Source organism: Nothobranchius furzeri, chromosome 2, assembly GCF_043380555.1.
Source record: "Nothobranchius furzeri strain GRZ-AD chromosome 2, NfurGRZ-RIMD1, whole genome shotgun sequence".
NCBI lineage: Eukaryota > Metazoa > Chordata > Actinopteri > Cyprinodontiformes > Nothobranchiidae > Nothobranchius > Nothobranchius furzeri.
The window spans coordinates 60,215,268-60,237,764 of NC_091742.1; the positions used below are offsets into that span (position 1 = coordinate 60,215,268).

At 44.7% G+C, this 22,497-nt stretch overlaps 2 protein-coding genes across 2 annotated transcripts in view; one reads left to right on the top strand and one right to left on the bottom strand.

Annotated features, from left to right (window-relative positions):
• tesk1b (testis associated actin remodelling kinase 1b) overlaps positions 1–9,439 on the bottom strand; it is a 57,297-nt gene extending 47,858 nt beyond the window's left edge. The window contains exons 1-2 of the mRNA XM_054747684.2: positions 9,306–9,439; positions 974–1,095 (exon numbers count right to left, since the gene is read on the bottom strand). Of these exons, the coding sequence (XP_054603659.1) occupies positions 974–979 (6 nt within the window). The 5' untranslated portion in view covers positions 980–1,095; positions 9,306–9,439. The remainder of the gene's footprint in view (positions 1–973; positions 1,096–9,305) is intronic.
• On the top strand, positions 9,404–22,221 carry faah2b (fatty acid amide hydrolase 2b). The gene is made up of 11 exons (XM_015946765.3): positions 9,404–9,586; positions 10,560–10,642; positions 10,806–10,942; positions 11,088–11,297; positions 11,402–11,521; positions 13,173–13,308; positions 15,381–15,498; positions 15,594–15,713; positions 21,435–21,546; positions 21,653–21,841; positions 21,911–22,221. Exons 1-11 carry the CDS (start codon positions 9,404–9,406, stop codon positions 22,084–22,086), a joined length of 1,584 nt encoding a protein of 527 aa, XP_015802251.3. The 3' UTR covers positions 22,087–22,221.
• The last annotated feature ends 276 nt before the right edge of the window (positions 22,222–22,497 follow it).

Sequence of the window (22,497 nt, forward strand, 5' to 3'; positions counted from 1 at the left end):
CGTACACACTGCCATCCTGGCAATAACAGGGAGCATAAACCCCTTCTGCAGCTTCAGGACATAAATGCTGTAGATTGAGTGTTTTTCCTCCACTTTCCCTTCTTGCCTCTACATGCCCGGTAGACATGTAAGCCTCAGGTTTCATCTTACAGGTGATCAGGTTGTCTGTTTTATTTTTTTATTTTTCTCCGTCACTTGGTTGGGAGCGTGATATGTTTGTGTTGTGTTTTCCAGACTGGGTGTTTCCTGTCATGGAACGTTTACCTTTTCTCCGAATGAGGCTTGATTCTGCCAACGTAAGGTATGGTTTGTTGGCTCAAGCGTTGCCTCAGGTGTGTGTGAGCAGGTGAAGATGTGGTGGGCCCGTGTGTGAATGGTGGCAACGTTTTAAAGTGTGATTACAAAAAGCTCAGCAGGGTGTATGATGACCATCTGCAGCTTTGCATTTTTTTTAAAACTGCTCAAATAAACCACTTTATTTTGTTTAAAACTTGCACAAAAAACTTTTTGAGAGATCACAGCTTGATAATGTGGGGTTAATTAATTTAAACCCAAACACGTATATTTGCATTGAAATAAAGATATAGAGTATAAAGAGTTAAACCAAATCATATGGAATGCAAAATCCTACCCAACAAAAAGAGTCATCTGCACGATGTCCTTTAGGGGTTTAAAATAAATATTTGATATATAAAGGGATATTAAAGGGCCTAGTGTTTGATTTGCAAAGAATACTATGTTAAAATGAAAATAAATATAAGCAAAACGCTGAAAAGATTAATGCTAGAATAAGCAATATCAGATCAACTTGTTATGAGGAGGATAGTTTATGTAAAATAAGTTTCCATCTCTAATGTGTGTCAGCTAAGGCTTTTATTTTGTTAACATAGATTCAGAGAATAGGAGCACAAGTAAAACCAACAGCTGAAGTAAAGCAGAAAGACCTAAAACACTTAATAGGTTCTCCACCAACCTGCATTGCAGTAGAAGTCTTCCTCTTTCTGCTCTTTGGGCTCTAATTGGCGCCAAAGTTTCATTCTGCAGCGGGGCTCCCTCTAGTGGTGCCATTCCGCTACTGCATCCGCTACTCCCCCTCTATGAGTGATGCAAATGAGTTGAGATCAGTCATTTATTATAGAGAACATTCTTGATATATTGATATAATCTTAATTTTTAATGTGACAAATCAACATAATCATCAACAAGAATGTACCCTCAATTTTCTCTCAAATATTTAATACATAGATTTTTGACAATCTTGATAAAAGAAATACAACCACATTTTTAAGGCAATCTATCAACGCTAACAACAAATCAATAAGGATACTTTCACAACTTCATTTATGTTTCTCTCAGGGTTAAACTTGACCTATATTGAACTGAGACCACACCTGCACAGTAGAAAGTATACACCAGTGTAAACGACGTCATTTAGTGCCACTTATGGCTCTTCACAGTGGTTTTGTCTCTACTGTGGACTATTGATTGATTGACACTTTCTATTATTTTTATGTTCAGATTTTTTACTAGTTTGCACATTTAAAACTTATATTGAGTAAAAGTTTTAAATAATGACCATGAAATAATGTTAGCATTTTATTTTGAAGAAAAATCACATTTATGTGGCTTGCGAAGACCATTAACTTGATTATTTGGGCCTCTTCTTGAAAAGTTAGGACAACTCTTATCTACACAGATGTCAATGGGAGACTAGGCAGTTTGGGCTCGATTTTAGCACCCCCTCAAGGCCTGGATTAACCATGTGGGCAACTGGGCAATTGCCCAGGGCCCACGAACTCTAAAGGGCTCAGGTCAGCAAGGGCACGAGCAAACTACTGTATAGGCCTATCTGTAATCTCCCGCTTTATATTAAACTAGGGTGACCGTACGTCCAGTTTTCCCCGGACATGTCCACTTTTCACGCTCTGTCCGGGCGTCCGGACTGGGGGTTCTTGTATTGATGAAAATGTCCGGCTGGAGCAGGGATCGAAGTATGGGGGAGCTGGATATCCTACGCATCCAGGGGAGCCGGAAAAAGTTTTCTACCGATATTACATCATTTATGGACTCTTTTGAGCAGAGAGCTCAGAGAGCGGCACAGGGCTGCGTTGTTGCGCAGTGATCCAGGCAGCTGCTTCCAGCGCACGGTCCATTCTCAAAGTGGTGCAACCAAAAAACTATAATTAACACACGATCATTCATGTCCGCTCATGTTCTCTATAGCCCCATTCCCACCTGTACCGGGTCGGCCCGGGCCGGGTAGCGTAGGTTGTTTACATATCTGGGTGGCCTGGAATTTTCCCGGGCCAACCAAGGCTCATTCTCGGCCCTCTTCCCGAGGGGTACTGCTTCAGGCCGACCAGGGCCAACACGCCCACTGCTGACAGCAAATTCACACCTTCCATTAGAGCAAGCCTCTGATTGGTGGGTAGAATCAGCCCACATGGGCTTAAGACAAGGATGTGTGGAATCAACCGGGCCAGGCTGGGGCCGACTGGGGCTACCCGGCCCGGGCCGACCCGGTACAGATGGGAATGGCCCATATGTTCTGTCTTATTTGTGCCTGAAGCGCTCTGCTACTGCGGAGCTCATCACCTGTGCTGCGGTGATTTCACCTCACTGACGCAGCATCGACACGCGCTCTCCGCTTTACGGTCAGGAGATCCTTTGAATCTGCTCAAAATTAACTGATGAGGTGAAAAAGTAAGAATCCAGGCAGCAGTTTTTCTGGAGAGTTTAGAGGAGATGCAGGAAGATGAGAGACCGACAGGACAGGAAAAGAGTTAAATAAAAACAAGAAAACAAAACAAAGTGTTGAAAAGTAAAATGTAGGTAGATTTATCTCCACTACGTGTTTCTACCTGTATAAAACAATAAGTTCTACACATGTAATATTTATACATCTGACACAATTCAGATCGCCTTCAAAACTCAGCCACACACCCAGGGCCGTTTCAAGACATTTTGGGGGCCATGGCAAAATGCAACCCCCCCCCCCAGCAACTCCAGTAAGCAAAACACCTCCACATGCAGCAACACACACAATGTCTGCTTCACCATTTTTGCAAAATGTTACACCCAGTAGGACTCAACACACATTTTCACACCTCACAGAACAACAAACACTACTCAGTCAATCCAGATGGCAGTGAGGCAGCATGATGAATATTAAGGGAAGTGAAGAAGACGGAGTGGACAGTAGAGTGGGGGCTGCTGGTCCACATTTGCTTCCATGAGCGCCCCGAATTTGATGTCTAGCAGGGCCGGATTTAGGACTGAAGAAGATCTGGGGCTTAACACCTATATTTATGTTGATGCTTAACACACACGCACGCACGCACTTGTGCGCGCGCACACACACACGTGACACGCACTAGTCAACATCATACATGTCTTGTACCACATAATTTTTAATCTGAAGCTACATATTAAGCATATTCAGGGCAGAGTACAGTTCCTGTTAGTGTTTAGTGTGAGATGATAGTAAATATTCCCTTTCTTTCTCCAACAACTTTACCTGATAAGCTAACTTTAGGCAAACCAGCAGAACAACAAATATTTTCAAATAAGACTCACAAACCTGAGTCAACACCAGTCTCATCAAAGCTGGGGTTCTGTCGTTGTACTTTTGGTCTAAAAAACGTCCTTATGTCCATCTCCACCCATGCGTTTCAGGCAGAGACTGTAGAAGAAGCCGGCTGCTGAAGGGTTTCTTCTTCAGTGGTGGAGGCTCAGGCAGGCTGTATACAAACTACTGCCAGCTGCTCCCTCTCTGTTGGACTTTGGTACTGCATGTTACAACCGCGATTTAGATCCAGGGCTTTTCATAAAACATTCGGGGCTTGAGCCCAAGTAGCCGGGCCTAACGCCACCCCTGATGTCTAGTACCTAGCCACACGCTCCCCTCTCTTGAATCCGATTAAAAACTTTTTTTCAGCATGGCGGTGGAAGGTATACGACCTGCGGCCCTATGACTGTTTGCTCCTCATTCAGGCCATGAAGCAGGCCTGTGCTCCGATCGAAGCTGCTTCTGTGCAGGGGTGGATTCTTCACACGAGGCGATTCTTCCAACGATACCTTGCTAATGAAGACAGCTGCGATGTGGATGAGATCTCATGGCCTGATCCAGCTAGACGGAGAGATGATGTATAGTTACAGCTCTATTGTTGCTTTTACAGTACTTTGTCTTCATTAAGTGATTTTTGTCTACAGATCTTTTGTTTCATTGATTTCATTGTTGGTAGATTAATGTAACTCATTATGGTAAACACTGTGAGTGTTGAAGTACAGTAAATACTTGAAATATTAATTCTGCAACATCAGGACTGTTGCATAACAGAAATGTTTTTGTAGATTTGTCCACAAATTTCCTTAAACACATGTATAAACAGCATACACTCGCCTAAAGGATTATTAGGAACACCTGTTCAACTTCTTAATGCAATTATCTAATCAACCAATCACATGGCAATTGCTTCAGTGCATTTAGGGGTGTGGTCCTGGTCAAGACAATCTCCTGAACTCCAAACTGAAGGTCAGAATGAGAAAAAAGGTGATTAAGGCCTAGTCCACACGTAGCCGGGGTTTTTTGAAAACGAATATCCGCCCCTCCAAAAACTTGCATCCACACCACCGCGTTTTAAAAACAAACTCTGTCCACACATACCCGGATAAATACGTTGTTATGGACATGCCAGACCTGTAGGCGGCAGTAATTCCCCGTTCCTAACCTCGTCCTTCGTCTGTGGTCTTCCGCAAGGAGCAGTAATTCCGCTTGCAAAAACAAACAAGCAGAAAGCGCTTGGACAATTGATGGATCGGGTAGTGACAGAGCGCAGCTCTGAGGGCTTCCATGATGCCGGCTAGTGTAAACACAGATCGCACACGTGATGTCAGCATTTCTTGTCCTGGAAAGTGACGTTGCGGACCTTAAAACTCCGGTTTTGTCTGTCTACACGCAGACACCCAAAACGGAGAAAACGCAGATCTTCACTTTGGCCGGAGTTTTTAAAAAGATCCGTTTTCGTGTGAAAAAACTCCGTTTTCGTGTGGATGACAGGCCAAAACGTAGAAAAATATCTACGTTTTGGCAGATCCCCGGCTACATGTGGACAGGGCCTTAAGCTATTTTGGGCGTGGCATAGTTGTTGGTGCCAGACGGGCCAGTCTGAGTATTTCACAATCTCCTCAGTTACTGGGATTTTCACCCACAACCATTTCTAGGGTTTACAAAGAATGGTGTGAAAAGGGAAAAACATCCAGTATGCGGCAGTCCTGTGGGCCACAATGTCTTGTTGATGCTAGAGGTCAGAGGAGAATGGGCCGACTGATTCAAGCTGATTGAAGAGCAAGTTTGACTGAAATAAGCACTTGTTACAACCAAGGAATGCAGCACAGCATTTGTGAAGCCGCACCCTAACCCTTGAGGCGGATGGGCTACAACAGAAGAAGACTCCACTGGGTACCACTCGTCTCCACCACAAATAGGAAAAAGAGGCTACAGTTTGCATGAGCTCACCAAAATTTGACAGTTGAAGACTGGAAAATGTAGCCTGGTCTGATGAGTCTAAATTTCTATTGAGACATTCAAATGGTAGAGTCAGAATTTGGCGTAAACAGATTGAGAACATGGATCCATCATGCCTTGTTACCACTGTGCAGGCTGGTGGTGGTGGAGGTGTAATGGTGTGGGGGGTGTTTACTTGGCACACTTTAGGCCCCTTAGTGCCAACTGGGCATGGTTTAAATGCCACGGGCTACCTGAGCATTGTTTCTGACCATGTCCATCCCTTCATGACCACCATGTACCCATCCTCTGGTGGCTATTTCCAGCAGGATAATGCACCATGTCATAAAGCTCCAATCATTTCTAATTGGTTTCTTGAACATGACGATGAGTTCACTGAACTACAGTGGCCCCCACAGTCACCAGACCTCAACCCCATAAAGCATCTTTGGGATGTGGTGGAACGGGAGCTTTGTGCCCTGGATGTGCATCCCACACATCTCCATCAACTGCAAGATGCTATCTTATCAATGTGGGCCAACATTTCTAAAGAATGCTTTCAGCACCTTGTTGAACCAATGCCACGCAGAATTAAGGCAGTTCTGAAGGCGGAAGGGGGTCAAACACCATATTAGTATGGTGTTCCTAATCATCATTTAGGTGAGTGTAGAAATGTATAATAAGGCTTGTTACATTATTTTTTAATGTCCCTATTATTTCCCTTATTCCCTTGTCATTTATGCTAGGTTGTCACTTTCCCCCATTTTTAGTCCTTTTATGCTTTCTTTATATATGCTTAATAAAACATCCATCCATTTTCTGAACCCGCTTGACCATGCACGATCGCAGGGCCCGGGGCTGGTGCCTATCTCCAGCAGTCAACGGGCAAGCAGGTGGGGTACACCTTGGACAGACTGCCAGTCCATCGAGGTGTCCTTGGGAGGAAGCCAGAGTACCCAGAGAGAACCCATGCATGCACAGGGGAGAACATGCAAACTCCTTGCAGAAAGACCAAGAACCTTCTTGCTGCAAGGCAACCGCACTAGCCACTGTGCAGCCCACTTAATAATACAATTTATTATATTTCCACTTATCTAAGATCAAACCTCCATGCTCTTTGTAATAATCCCCTAAAGGGAAACCGCATCCCCACATAAAACAAATAAGCAAAACCAAAAGAGAACATAAGACATCCAATCAGTCTGTAGTGTCACCTCCGTCCTAGTCAGACCTCTGAGGAAGAGGTCTGAAAAAAAGGGTCACCTCAGAATGGAAAATGCATGTCTGATCCAGGTGTGAAACCAAATTCCGGTCCAGTATCCAACCGTACTGACCCTAATGTGTAAGCGCCATTGGAGACCTGGCCACCTTCCAGCGCCTCATGGACATTGTACTGCGACCTCACGCTGCATATGCTACCACTTATTTGGATGATGTGATCATCCATAGCAACACCCGGGCAGAGCATGTGTGGCAGGTCGCTGCTATGCTGGGGGCGATGAGGCAGGCCATGTTGACTGCCAGCCCTGTAAAGTGCATGGTCAGACAGCGGGAGGTGAGGTACCTGGGGTACCTCCTGGGGAGCGGGCAAGTGCAGCCCAAGGTGGACAAGACTGAGGCAATTATGGCCAGCCTGCCCCCCACACTGACCATTCCCCTCACTGACCCAACCTCCTGGACTTCGGCCTGACAGCAGGCCTTTGATCGGATCAAGGACGCCCTCTGTTCTGCAACATTGTAATTCATGCTTGACATCTTTCTCCCCTTTACCCTACAGACGTATGCCTCGGACAGAGGAGTGGGGGCAGTTGTGTCACAGCAGGTCTGGGGGGCCAACTGCCTGGTGCTGTACCTCAGCAGGAAGCTGTTGGAAAGGGTATCAAGGAAGAGCACCATCAAGAATGTTTGGCCATCAGGTTGATTGTCAATGCACTCCGGTTTTATCTCCTGGGAATCTGGCCCTTCGCCCCCTGTTCTTTTTTTTGATTGTTTGTTTATTTGAATTAGACAGTACATGTTAATGAACAACACATGATGTATGTGTTTGTAAAATGTAAATTTTTAATTTTCACATAAAATTTATACACAAAGTTCATTAAAAGGCTAAAATTATCTGCTATTCATTCTACTGGATGAATAATAAAAAAACAGTCAAACAAATAAAACAAAACCTACATAAAAACACACTAATAAAAAACAGCCTAGTGACATAAGATTTGCTACCTAGCTACATAGAAGAAAGAAAATGGGGAAAAAAAAGAAAACATATTTTATAGACAAAAATAAGACCAATTAAAAAAGCAAAGACAATGAAGACAAGTCCACTTGTGTTCACTGCTGCAGTGGCTCCACCAGATGAAGGACACCAAAACCCGGATCACCCATTGGTACTTGGCTCTTCAGCCCTTCAACTTCAAGGGGTGTTTCTCCATGTCAAGGCGCCTGGCCTTGCAAGACATCGCCTTGCAAGGCCAGACGCCTTGCTTAGACACTGTCCTTCTTTGGTCAAAGAAACGGTCAAATTGAACAGACTTACATCACTTGACCGTGACGGTCACGTCACATGACGCGTGAGAAAACGTTATATTTTATACATATAAGTTTCAATATAATCCTCAAGTGGAGGAGTTTAAGTATCTCTGGGTCTTGTTCACGAGTGAGGGTAGGAGGGATCGGAGATCGACAGGAGGATTGGTTCGGCGTCTGCAGTGATGCGGACGCTGAGCCGATCTGTCGTGGGGAAGAGGGAGCTGAGCCAGAAAGCCAGGCTCTCGAATTACCGGTCGATCTACGTCCCAATCCTCACCTATGGTCATGAGCTTTGGGTAATGACCGAAAAAACAAGATCGCGGACACAAGCGGCCGAAATGAGTTTCCTCAGTAGGGTGGCCGGGCTCAGCCTTAGAGATAGGGTGAGGAGCTCGGACATTCAGGAGGGACTCAGAGTAGAACCGCTGCTCCTCCGGATCAAAAGGAGTCAGTTGAGGTGGTTTGGGCATCTGGTCAGGATGCCTCCTGGACACCTCCCCGGGGAGGTGTTTCGGGCATGTCCTGCCGGCAGGAGGCCCCCGGGTCGACCCAGGACGCGTTGGAGGGGTTACATCTCCAATCTGGTCCGGGAACGCCTTGGAGTCCTGCCGGAGGAGCTGGTGGAGGTGGCCGGGGAGAGGACGGTCTGGAGCTCCCTAGTTGGGATGCTGCCCCCGCGACCCAGACCCGGATAAGCGGAGGAAGACGACGACGATATCTGTGAATTTTAAAAATACATTTTGATACCAAGAAACGGCAGCTAAAATTATTCTAGGTTTTGAGTGAAAATACGTGTAGAACTACAAATGTGTTGACGTCATTGAACCAGACACGGAGGAGAGCTGAGGGAAAATGGCTTTACGTTTAGCGAGCTTTGAATCTTCCTTCAGGAGGAAAGAACCACAATAAATCTTGCCACGTGGAAAGTAGCTGCTTTGTTGGTGGAGATGAGATTCGTGCCGACATATAACTTGTATGGTATTTACACATTTTTACAAGCTGATAAATCTCAAAGTACATGACAGACATGATCAAAACACATATTACTTTTCATTTAAATTGAAGTACAACATGTGCGATCCAAGGAAAAATGCAAAGTGGATAAGAAAATAGCTCTTTTAGACCCATTGACTTGCATTCATGTTATCTTTCTTCCGGGGACCTATGAGCCGACCGGAAAGGGAGGAGAATTGTGCTCCTATTAATCATTAAACCTTTTATTTTGAAATCAAGCACCTTACATCCGGTTTCGGCCTCCGTCCTCCCTTACCTTCGCCATCTTGACTAACTGCCGCTGAGCATCAAAAGGTCCGTCAAAGCGCTCCAGCAGCCGTTGACCTTCCGTCCTCTTCTCGCCCTGGTGGAAACATGGCCCTGAGCCGCCTGCAGAAGGCTCAGATATGGTTCTTCAAAGCCTTCGTGGGGTTTCTCTTCATGCTTTTTCAGCTCTTCTCTCGGAGACCGGCTGCTACCAAGAGGCTGCCGCCCGTCAGCAACCCGCTGCTGCTGCTGTCAGCGACGCAGCTCGCGAAGAAGATCCGGCGCAAAGAGGTGTGTGTGCCTAGAAAAAAAGCAAGTTTAGCTAGTCGAGCTGTCCGGAAGACACTTCTTATGCTGGTGTTTACTTACATGTGCCTCACATTACTAATGTGTTTTATTATTAATGAGGCGGAAACCCTGTTCCTGTCCACAGGAATGTTATCAATTCAGTTGCCGCAAGGTCTTCAGGTGTGGCTGTTACACCTGTTGAATGACACCCTTGTTCCCACGTGGATCCTCAATGAAAACAACCGTTAAAACAGAAAACAGTGTTCATGTTAACAGAAGAGATCAGATTCATCCCGACGCAGAAATGTCAGAAAAGTTTAAGATGAGGTGGTGACAATAATAAAATAAGATCCTGTGAGGACTTTCTGATGTAGAAAGGATTTTTCTGATTTTACTTAATAAACTATAACAGTTAAACGGTTAAATTATGTTATCCTGGGGACAAAATGTCCCTTAATCCCTTGTGTTTTAGTGCGTTATTTATTCCTTATGTTCCATTGTCATTTATGCTAGATTGTCATTTCCCCATATTTTTTACTACACATTTTATTTTTCCACTTATCTGAGATCAAACCTCCCCGCTCTCCGTAATAACCCCCTATAACTAAACAACCCCACATAAAACGAACCAAACCGAAATAACACATGAGAGAAGAGATCCTGTCCAAAGGGGTCAGGGCTCTGCCATTATTTGCATTATTGGTTTCCACCTTGCTTCAAAAACATCCGCTTTTCTTTGTAATTTTGCTGTCATCTTCTCTATAATATAGACTTTATTCATTAATTAATAAATAATTAAAACAGAAAAGTTTCATCCCTAATCCTCTAATATTGTTACAACATCTAATTTCAAAGGAAGCTGGAAAAAAATCCTTCTCTTTGAAGTAAAAATAAACACTAATTTAGCTTTTACGTGTTTTTTTATTCCCCATTGTAACTAATTCTGGTGTGATCCAAAACGTTTGTGTTTCTACAGGTTTCCAGTGTGGAGGTGGTGCAGGCCTACATAGACCGGATCCAAGAGGTTAACCCCTTCCTGAATGCTGTTGTGAAAGACAGGCAAGAAATCTCAGCTGATGCTGTACTTCTGTTTCCTCTTCTTAGCCTAGAAAATATACTATTCTGTCCTAGTTATCAGTTTCCACTCTGATGTTGAACTCGTTTGAATAAAAATCAAACTGAATGTGTGTGTGTGTGTGTGTTTATTTATTTTTTTGTCCAGGTTTGCCGCTGCTCTCCAGGAAGCTGCTCAGGTGGATAAGCTGATTGAGGAGGAGACTGGAGGAGAGGAGGTGCTGGAGGACCGGCTGCCTTTACTGGGTGTCCCCCTGTCTGTCAAAGAGTCCTTCTCCCTCCAGGGTAATTTCCTGAAACCTAATTCCCTTGCTGTACCTTTGGCATGATGAGTTTAAAAACCAACATCTGGTACTGCCAGCCTACTTCCACACCCAAACATCAGCATCAGACTTTACTCTATCTGTTCGGTTTGTGTCCATGTGTGCAGGCATGCCCCACACCGCTGGTCTGGTCTCCAGGAGACGAATCATAGCTTCCGTCGATGCACCACTTGTGGTCCTCCTAAAGAGAGCGGGTGCCATCCCACTGGGGGTGACCAACACCAGCGAGCTGTGCATGTGGTTCGAGTCCCACAACCATCTCTACGGGATTACCAAGAACCCATACGACCTGGAGAGGATACCAGGAGGAAGCTCAGGTTAACTGCTGCTCCTATGCATAAACCCTGATATTAGATGCTACCATTAACAAATGGTGTAGCTTTGATTTGGCTTCGAATCTTTTTATCCTGCTGTTTCTCAGGAGGGGAGGGCAGCATACTTGGAGGAGCAGGAGCTGTGATTGGCGTGGGCTCAGACATCGGCGGCAGCATCCGGATACCATGTTTCTTCAACGGGATATTTGGCCACAAAACCACTCCAGGTTGGGCGCTTTCTGCCTCACGCTCAATCATCGCTTTAGTCATTTTTAATGTATGCATGACGATGAGTAAAGTAAATCGAAAAGGAATCGTTATCGAAATTTCTGACTCTTATCGTGATCAATTTTCCCATGTCAAAAAATTAGCTAATACAAAAATGAAAAGATGTGTGTAGGCTGGCTACGTTCATGTCCCTTTAAGAAGCTGTAGCTCCTTGAGTCACGTAAAACTATGGCCGTGTTCGAGTTGAGCTGCGCCTCGCCTGGAAAACAGACGAGAGCAGACGGAAGCAGCCGGGGGAGTGGCTGAAAGCCGGCGTTTAAGTCGGACAGATTTCCCTACATGTATAGCTCGGGGGTGACGATAGCTGAAGATATCCCGTTAGAGTTCATACTTGTTTAATTATTTATTTTAATTCTGGTGCCTGTTAGCAGCTGAAACACATCCTCACGTGCTTGTGGATATCATATATTCTATATGAAAACATGACTGTAATAATAAGTAAAGGTTAGCAGCTGTAGGTTTAGTGTGCTCATAGGAAACGTGACAAAAGAATACAAAACACATTTCTCTTTATGGCCTATATAGTTGTCATCATCAACGTTACATGATTTACAGAATACATGTGACCAACTAACATTTCATGTTCTATCACCGGATGTTCGGATCAAAATATGAACCAATCAGATCTTAGATCAGGTGAGAGCCAGGCGTTTCCCATCATCCTCTAGGTTTTGTAGCTGAGGGAGAGCAACTGCAGTGCCTTGCTCCAAAATCTGTGGCCGCCTTGATCTCACGAGGTTATCGTTGCCTACGTATGCATGACGTCAGAGCAAGTCGGCGTCAAGTCGGACACAAATCTAACCGGCATGCACTGCTCGCCGATCACCGCTGGTCTAATCTGCGCAGAACTGGCTCATCTCGAACACGGCCTATGACTCAACGTAACATGTGACAGCCCCATCTAGTGGGCAACTTTTGTTTCTGCGCATGCCTGCCGTTATCGTCCATTTATCATTATCAAGGAGAAATCCTCAATATATCGTGATATTGATTTTACGCCATATCGCCCAGCCCTACGATGAGTTTAGTGCACTGGGCTAAAAGTATTTTCCTGCTACAGAACTAAACAGTCTAGTCATCTTAAAAACACTAAATATGTTTTCCTGTTTCTCCCTCCTACTGGTTGAAGGTGGAATTACAGCAGTTGTAAACAACCCTGCTGCAGCCAGCTGTAGCTAGTGCTAACAACAAGCTAACGCTAACACGAGCCAACTGATAATAACTGATAATAAATACGCCACAAATTAAAAAGATCCACACTGTTGGATAAAAAATGTTGGTACTTACAAGTCCAGTAGCAACAAAGCCAGGCCACCATCAGTCTGTGATTTCGTAGCCTCCTTCAGAACTAAAGAGTGTATAAATGAATCGGGAACAGACCAAATGAAAGAGAAACACAGGAATTAGAAATCAAGCGGGAACAAAAGCGGTGCTAAAATAAATTTGCCTGTAAAATTTTTATTCTTCATAAGGTTTTCTGTCAACTAAAAGCTGCTTTGAAGACCTTTCGTAACTGCAAATCAAGAGTCTTCAAATCGTAGGAGGTTTGTATGAAAGAGTGATCAGAACCAAACCTTTGCTGTCTCTCAGGTGTCGTGTCCTGTGAGAACCAGTACCCTCCCATCTCTGGGAGACAGCACGAGTTCCTCAGCTCAGGCCCAATGTGCCGCTATGCTGAAGACCTGCTGCCCATGCTCCAGATAATGGCAGGACCCAATGTTCACAAGTAAGATCTCCGCTGCTTGCTGTTGTAACGCAATGGTTTTATTGGCTTGCTTTAGATTTATTATAGCAGCTTGTTTATATTAAATACAACAAGGTGGGAAGATGCCCATATAAGGTTGCCTTTATAGCATTTTATTAAAGGGACTTTACGGAGTTTTGAATTTTTATGCTCGCGATTGCCCCCTCAGGCCAAAAGCGTAATGGCAGCTTCAATAGGAGGCTCGTGCACGAGACGCGCATGCTGTACGTGCACACTCCTTAACGAAAATAACAGCTGAGACAGTCCCACGTGTGTGTGTGTGTGTGTGTGTGTGTGTGTGTGTGTGTGTGTGTGTGTGTGTGTGTGTGTGTGTGTGTGTGTGTGTGTGTGTGTGTGTGTGTGTTTGTGTGTGTGTAGGGCCCGGAGGACAGAGGACAGGAGAACGCGCAGCTAATTTATTAAAGGTTTATGATGGGTCAGTCCTCCTGCATGCTCAGATCATTCCCTTCCCTTGCTTGAAAAATTGTTCCAAAATGAAAGTTGAACCCACAACTTTTTTATCTGTGAATTCAACGCCGTTCGGCGAGTCTCAAATAAAAATTTGGGCATCTTACTGTAAAAAAAAAATACCATTAATGTAAAAAAGAAACTCTAAATAAACTATGTTCACACCCAGAATCAAACCCAGGTCTCCTGCACGAGAGTCTGATGCCTAACTAGGTGAGCTAAAGAACCAACGACGTCTTTGGTATCTGTAAAATTTATATCCTTGATGACAGCTGAAACAACATTCAAAGAACAGTTCGGAGCGAAAATGGCTATTTTGTTGCTAATTTGCAGGAATTATCTAGAAGAAAGTAGCTAAGGGTCCTCAGAAATGTAGCTAGGTTCGTCACTAGGCGTTAGGAGCACTACCTCTCACTCTCTGCTGCTAAAGCTACGGATAGCAAATGCTACGGGCTATGCCTGAGCGTGAACGCGCATGAAGCAGCCTGCTCGACCCGAGCAGCTCTCTTTTTCTATGATTTTACAGAAAAACAGGCAATCATAGTAAAAATGCCAGGGCTAATTCTACAGGACCAGGGCATTGCAGGAGAATGTATGAAGAAGAAATTTATTATTTCTATACATGTTTTGGCTGTCAAACTTCCATAATGCCCCTTTAAGGTCTGTAAATTCTGAAATTCAAATGTGGCTATTTCAGTGCAAGCATGAGGAAGTTTATAATGAGTTAGTATTTTTTCCAATGAATGAACTGCCATTTCATGGCAGGACTGCACAATATTAGGAAAACCTGCGATATGCGATAACAGTGATTAATACTGTGATGATGATATTATGTGCGATAAATAAAAACTTAACTCATGAACAAAAATAATCAAAAACAAATAAATAAAAAAAAAAGACAAAAATGAGAAAAGCAAAGGATGTGAGGAAGGGGAAAAAGAAAATGAACAAGAAAAGGCAATCAGTGGATCCCGGGAAAAGCAGAATCGGCAGAAAGAGCAGAGCAAAGCTAACTCAGGTGTTAGCTAACCATCAAAATTAAGTGCCGCAAAAAAAACCCATTGTGCTTCAGTTTGATTGACAGAATGCATTATGTGTAGCAAACATTTGCGTTGACCATTCATTGCGATATTTATCTGTTCTTTGCGATACGCGTATTGCACATGCTGATATCGCGATAACGATATATTTAAGATCTATTGTGCAGCCCTACCTCATGGGGAGACATTACAGTGAAATTGTGAGTACCTCTCCTATGAGGTGCAGTTTTCATTAAAAAGCATCATGTACACCTGAACACGAAGAATAAAAACATGAACTACTGGGTGTACAAGAGAAAGGAATTTGATAAATCTACAATCTTAAAAAAAAAAATAAAACCCTCAGAGGAATGAGTTCACACAGATGTGAATCATCTTCAGAGTTTGTCACTTTTATTGTTTGAATTGTAAATCCGTTAAGAGTGCACACAGATCAGGCTTGTTTGCGCGGACCTTGGCCTGATTACAGGACACACCCACCCGCAGTAAAAAGTGATAAAGCTGTGATGTCATTAGCACTCTAATAAGCTCCGTGTATGACTGTAGGTTGTCTTTAAACACGGAGGTGGACCTGAAGAAGCTGAGGTTTTTCTCCATCCCTCATGACGGCGGCTCTATGTACTCAAACCCTGTCAGCAAAGAGCTCTTGGATATTCAGAAGAAGGTCTCCACTTACTTTTGCCTCTATATTTGGCTAAACGCGTTCAGGAAATCTGCTTTTTTTTCACTGGTTTGGGGTTTTAATGTGATGCTCTGCAGGTGGTGGAGCATCTGGAGGCAGATCTGGGAGTGAAAGTCCAACAGTTGCATTTACCTGAGCTCTGCTACAGCACTGAGATCTGGGACACGTTCATGGTTCTTCCTGACAAGGATGGAAAAGTAGGTCCACCTGTGCTCCAGCACACTAGTGCCTGCTCGGATTTGTGAAATGTAGCTCTGTCATGAAAAAAGTTTCAAAGGATTTAAAATAATCCACCTGGAGACCGTAGTAATGTACCTTGTAGGATTAAATTAAAATTATAAATACAGTGGGGCAAAATTGTGCAAGTTCTCTCACTTAAAAAGATGAGAGGCCTGTAATTTTCATCATAGGTAGACCTCTAAGAGACAAAATGAGAAAATATATCCTGAAAATCAGATTCTCTGATTTTTAAAGAATTTATTTGCAATCTATGGTGGAAAACAAGAATTTGGTCTCCTAAAATCAATATTTCTGGGCTCTCGCAGACCTGTAACTTCTTCTATAATGGCACTTTAACATTTGGGTCCGTACGATCGGATTCGGTCGCGTAGGTTCAGGCTCGTACGGGCAGTTTTTATTCATATATGGTTCCCAAGTACTTCTCAAGAATGCAGAAATCCCTGAGCACAAGGGCAGCATTAAAGACACAGGAAAATCTGTGGTGTCCTAAAGGCGGGTGTGAGCTGTGTTGTTTTGGAGACTCTGAACCACATTATTTCATTAATTTGCTCCCTGTTCTCTCACTGATACTGCTGTGCATGTTCTCATTACCACTGCCGCAGCAGAGGAGGACAGAGTGAGGGACACACACACACACACTGCTCTCCTTTCATCATCCTTCCCACCGTCTGCCGCCGTGCCGGAGCAGGAGCTCCGTGCTACAGACGGCTGTTTATTGGACAGCAACCAGAATGAAAATGAATCGCGCATGTGGCAAGCCCTCGCTGGCTGATTGTACTCGCCAGTCGGAGTGAGTAGGCGAGAATTTCAGCCAGCCAATCGGTCTGTAGTGCCACCTCGATCCCACAGAGGAGGTCTGGAAAAAAGGGTTGGGACGGCCAGGAACATGCAAAGGTGACCCTGATTTGAACTAAACTAACCCTTCCGGGTCTGGTCTGTGCCAATCCAGATGTGTAACTATCAAAAGAGGCTCCTCTGTCCTCCACTTGTATTAAAGGCACCTGTTGGAACTTATAATCGGTATGAAAGACACCTGTCCACAACCTTAAACAGTCACAGTCCAAACTCCACTATGGCCAAGACCAACGAGCTGTCAAAGGACACCAGAAACAAATTTGTAGACCGCACCGGGATGGGAAGTCTGAATCAGCAATCGGTAAGCAGCTTGGTGTGAAGAAATCAACTGTGGGAGCAATTATTAGAAAGTAGAAGACCTATAAGACCACTGATAATCTTCCTCGATCAGAGAATGCAAAATCTCACCCTGCGTGGTCAAAATGATCACAAGAACGTTGAACAAAAATCCCCTAATAACAAGGTGGGACCTAGTGAATGACCTGCAGTGAGCTGCGACCAAAGCTACAAAGGCTACCATCAGTAACACGCTACGCTGCCAGGGACTCAAATCCTGCAGTGGCCATCTGGAGTTTGCTAGAGAGCGTCTGGATGATCCAGAAGAGGATTGGGAGAATGTCATATGGTCAGATGAAACAACAATAGAACTTTTGTTAAAAACTCCGCTTGTCTTGTTTGGAAGAGAAAGAAAGCTGTGTTGCATCCTAAGAAGCCCATACCTACTGTAATGCATGGAGGTGGAAACATCATGCTTTGGGGCTGTTTTTTTGCAAATGATAAATGACCCACACTTGTATAGCGCCTCTCAGAGTAAGGACTCCAAAGTGCTTTACACTACAGTGTATCATTCACCCATTCACACATGCAATCACACACTGATTGTGATGGGCTACAATGTAGCCACAGCTGCCCTGGGGCGCACTGACAGAGGCAAGGCTGCCGAGCACTGGCGCCACCAGTCCCTCCGACCACCACCAGCAAAGGGACCAGGACGACTGATCCGTGTAAAGGAAAGAATGAATGGGGCCATGTATCGTCAGATTTTGAGTGACAACCTCCTTCCATCAGCAAGGCCAGTGGAGATAAAATGTGGCTGGGTCTTTCAGCATGACAATGATCCAAAAAATACACCGCCTGGGTAATGAAGGACTGGCTTTGTAAGTTGCATTTCACCGTCCTGGAGTGGCCTAGCCAGTCTCCAGATTTCAACCCCATAAAAAAGTCTTTGGATGGAGTCGGAAGTCCGTGTTGCCCAGCAACAGCTCCAAAACATCACTGCTCTAGAGAAGACCTGCAAGGAGGAATGGGCCAAAATACCAGCAAGTGTGAAAACCTGGTGAAGACTTGTAGAAAAAGTTTGACCTCTGTTATTGCCAACAAAAGGTATATAACAAAGTACTGAGATGGACTTTTGTTCTTAGTTCTAAGCCTAGTGTGAGGAACAGCTAGCAGGCTTTGGGACGTGGATTGTAGGCTGCATAAGGCCATATGTGGGGATAAATCTGTCAGGTGCCTGGCTGTTCAGAGGTCTGTAGGTAGTCAGGAGCACTTTGAAACTGATTCAAAATCCTACAGGGAGCTAGTGTAGAGCCACATTGAAGTTCCTAGGGACACACCTTCAAGAGGACCTGAAGTGGACAACAAATACTTCAGCAACAGTCAAGAAAGCTCGGCAGAGGCTCTACTTCCTACAAGTGTTGAAGAGAAACCATCTTGAGGAGAGGCTGTTGGTGTCTTTTTATAGGGCTGCCATTGAATCAGTGCTGGGGTACTCCATTACCGTGTGGTTTGCAGCCTGTTCAGCAGCAGACAAGAAGGCCATGCAGAGGGTTCATCAGATCGTCGGAAAAAATAATCGGACGCCCACTGCTCACCCTAGAGAACATCGCCAGCTCCAGAGGTCTGAGTAGAGCTCAACAGATCATAGCAGACTCTTCTCATCCAGGACATTGCCATTTACAACTGCTCCCATCAGGGAGACGTTTCAGGTCCCTGAGGTGCAGAACCAATAGACTGAAGGACAGCTTTTACCTGTGGGCAGTGAGATTTTTAAATGGTTCGATGTGATCACAGGGTGGGCCTCCTTCATTATGTTCTTTTAAGAGAAAGAGTTTGCCCCCCCCCCCCCTCCACTGACTGACAGTGTTTTCAGGTATATTTACGGTTGATGTTTTTTAGCCAATTATATTTTTAATATCTTATTGATCATTTTAGTGTTCTTTGTAGTAAAGTTGTTTTTGATTATGTGGCTTTTACATGTGTTGTTTGTGGCACTGTGTCAGATGAGGGCCAAGTAATCTCGTTATGCTTTCTTTTGCATAAAGACAATAAATTCAATTCAATTCAGGGGTGTAGAATGTGTGATGTTGGTCTGCTGCTGCATTCTGAATGGCTTGAAGGCATGAGAGAGACGATTTTTTTAAGACTGGTTAAAGTAGACATTAAACATGATGCCACAAAGGCATGGGTTATTGTTTCCAGATCTGCAGTAGAAACCATTTTACGGTGTTTTCAGATGTTTCTCGTGAAAGAAACAGGAACAGGAGATGGACTTGATGAGTATAAATCCATCCATCAATCCATTTTTGGCCGCTTATCTGGGTTCGGGTTGTGGGGGCAGTACTCTAAGCAGGGAGGCCCAGACTACCCTCTCCCCAGCCACTTGGACCAGCTCCTCTGGGGGAATCCTAAGGCGTTCCCTGACCAGCCGTGAGACGTATTCTTTCCAGCGTGTCCTGGGTCTTCCTTTTGGCCTTCTCCTGGTTGGACGTGTCCGGAACACCTCACCAGGGAGGCGTCCAGGAGGCAGCCTTACCAGATGTTCGAGCCACCTCAACTGACTCCTCTCGATATGGGGAAGCAACAGGTCTACTCCGAGCCCCTCCCGGATGACTGAGTTTCTCACTCCCTATCTCTAAGGGAGAGCCCAGCCACCCTGAGGAGAAAACTCATTTTGGCTGCTTGTACTCATTCTCATTCTTTCGGTCACTACCCAAAGCTCGTGACCATAGGTGAGGGTAGGAATGTAGATCGACCGGTAAATCGAAAGCTTTGCCTTCAGGCGATCAGTTCTCTCTTCAACACGACAGATTGAACAACACCCACAGTACTGCAGATGCAGCACCAATCCACCTATCGATCTCACGCTCCAGTTTTCCCTCACTCGTGAACAAAGACCCTGAGATACTTAAACTCCTCTACTTGGGGCAGGACCTCGTGAATTGAATCTTAACTTGAAATCAAAGATAACTCCTAGGTTTCGTGGGCTAAGCTTGGCTTGTTGGCATTCAGAACAAGAAAGTGGCTGGACTATCAGTTACTGATCTACATCAGAGGACAGAGGTGGCCATACTGAAGCACATGTACAGCTGAATATTATGAACTTAGAAGTGATGTCTGAGAAATAACGAATGACGGTAGTTAAAGCCCAGCAAACGTGCCTGTTAGGGCCCCCGTGTGGCATCTTTCTGGGCAAAAACAAGGCCCACAAAGGATTGTCCACAGTAGGACCCACAGCTGTCGTGAAATGTAGGGCACATGCGGGCCCCATCATTTGGGGCCATGTAGGGGCCCAACAGGCTTTGGCCTGCATATGTGGCCCTTCATTGTGGGGACCTCTTGTGCCTTGCATGTCACGGCGGTACCCTTGCCTGCACAAGTGTGTTTCCCACTGTGGCCTCTTTCCTTGGAGCCCTCATGTGCCCCGCATTTCACGGCGGTGATCCCCACGTAATCATAACATCTCCCTCTGTTGCGCCATGGCGCAATCACCGTAGACGTCTACTGCAATACCATCAAGCGAGACATAACGAATGCTGCAAAATTCACGCAACGCCATGTCGGCATGGCGAGTTTATAAGACACACCGTAGTAGTAATGTTACACTAATTTTACAGCATGGTGTGTCTTGAAAAAATGGCTTATGCTGTATAAATCATTTAGTTTAATTTTCATGGTAATATAGAAATAAAATAATGGAGGTCCTAGAACAGAGCCTTGTGGGACCCCACAGTCCCTGAGGAAATGGTTTCAGCCTTCACTGAGAAACCTCAGTTTGAAAGATAATCAGAGAGCCTGTCTAATGTAGAACCAGAGATGGAAACCAGAAAATGTAGCCTGTTCAATAGGATGTTGTGATCCACTGTGTCCAAAGTCTCATTGAGGTCCAGCAGAACCACGATAGAGCCTTCCTGCTTCTGCAGCCATCAGATGATTGTAGACCTTTACCAGAGCAGTCTCTGTCCAGTGCTGCTTCAGGAAACATGACTGGAGAGGCTCTGAGAGCTTGCCATTAGAGAACCAGAATCTGAGATGATATCATGGACTTTACTGAAAAATTAATTGGCGAGTGTGTTGGTCAGCTTGTTGGTGGTTAACTGCCTCTCCGGTTAATAAGGCTAACAGGAAGCAGGTCTCTTAGTCACAGCCCTTATTGTAGTCTGCTGCCCAGAAATCCCCCTAATCTCCTTAGCTGCCAGCCTCTATACCACACAAATAAAACACACACACACACACACATACCAAACCCGTGCAAGCCCAGCACTTCTGAAAACACGTCATTTCTTGTCAACAGAAGTTCCTCTAATTTAAACAATTTGCTTTATTTGTCCAACTAGAGTCGAGGCCTCTCTGTGTGGTTTTATCTTCAGTTTGACACCCTCTCTTGTTTACTCTGAAGCCCGTAGGTTAATCCCTTAAATTATTTTCACATCCTTGCAATGACTTCTTGGTGTGAAACAAGTGTTGGAACATTGAAGAAATGATCACGATTTCCACAAGCTTGGACTCATAAATGGATGCTAAATGTTTGTCTCCTCCTTCAGCCTCCTGTGGCCTTCACTGAGCTGATGGGGGAACCTGGTCGACCAAAGTGGCCGTTCTGGGAGCTGCTGAAATGGATGATGGGAAAATCGGACCATACGATGGCCGCCATCAGTAAGAAAAACAATTGTCTGACATTTGTTAGTGCTTCAGTTTTTAGATGTATGTCAAGCTGTGGCTGTCAGTAGCTAACCTGAGAACTGACTTGTTTTCTCTTCAGCCGTGGGCCTCATGGAAAAGACGCGCTTGTCTAAATCAACATCCTTGGCCATCCAGCAAAAAGAAAAGCTGCAGGAGGAGCTCGACAAGCTGCTCGCACATGACGGTGTTTTACTTTACCCCTCACACCCCAGAGTGGCACCCAAACACCACAACCCGCTCTTCAGACCTTTTGACTTCGCCTACACCGGTTAGTGACCCAGATTTAGCAAAAGATGCAGATTAAAGTGATCACGAACTTGGTTCTCTCATCCATCAGGTATCATGAACATCCTGGGGCTACCGGTGACCCAGTGTCCTCTGGGTCTGGGTGAGGAGGGCCTGCCTCTGGGGGTGCAGGTCGTCTCTGGAAAGCTGCAGGACCATCTGACCCTCGCTGTGGCTTGCTACTTGGAGAAGACGTTTGGAGGATGGAGGGACCCTGGAGCAAAATAATATCAATCACAGAGGATCTGCATTCCTGTCAGAGCAATGAATGTTCAAGTGGAGCAAATTTTTGCGCCAATAGGAATCTTTCATTTCATATTTCATCAGATAAGGAAAAGTGGAAAGTGTCACTTTAGCACAAGATTTGTGAATTTTTGCACTCAGATTACAGCTCAGGCTGAGCATTTGTTTCCACCTGGGTTTTTTATTCATTTAACCATCAAAAATATATATATTCTGCTCAGATTACAGTCGAATCATTTAGATATCAAATGTGAGCAGCACACATTTACTTACAATAACTGACCAGAACGCTTAAAAAGATTAAATTAAGACATCCACCGAGCCAAAAACAGGACAGCTGTGGCTGAAAGCGAGGATAAAAATGATCATGAATGTTTTATAACCGGTTTGATGTTG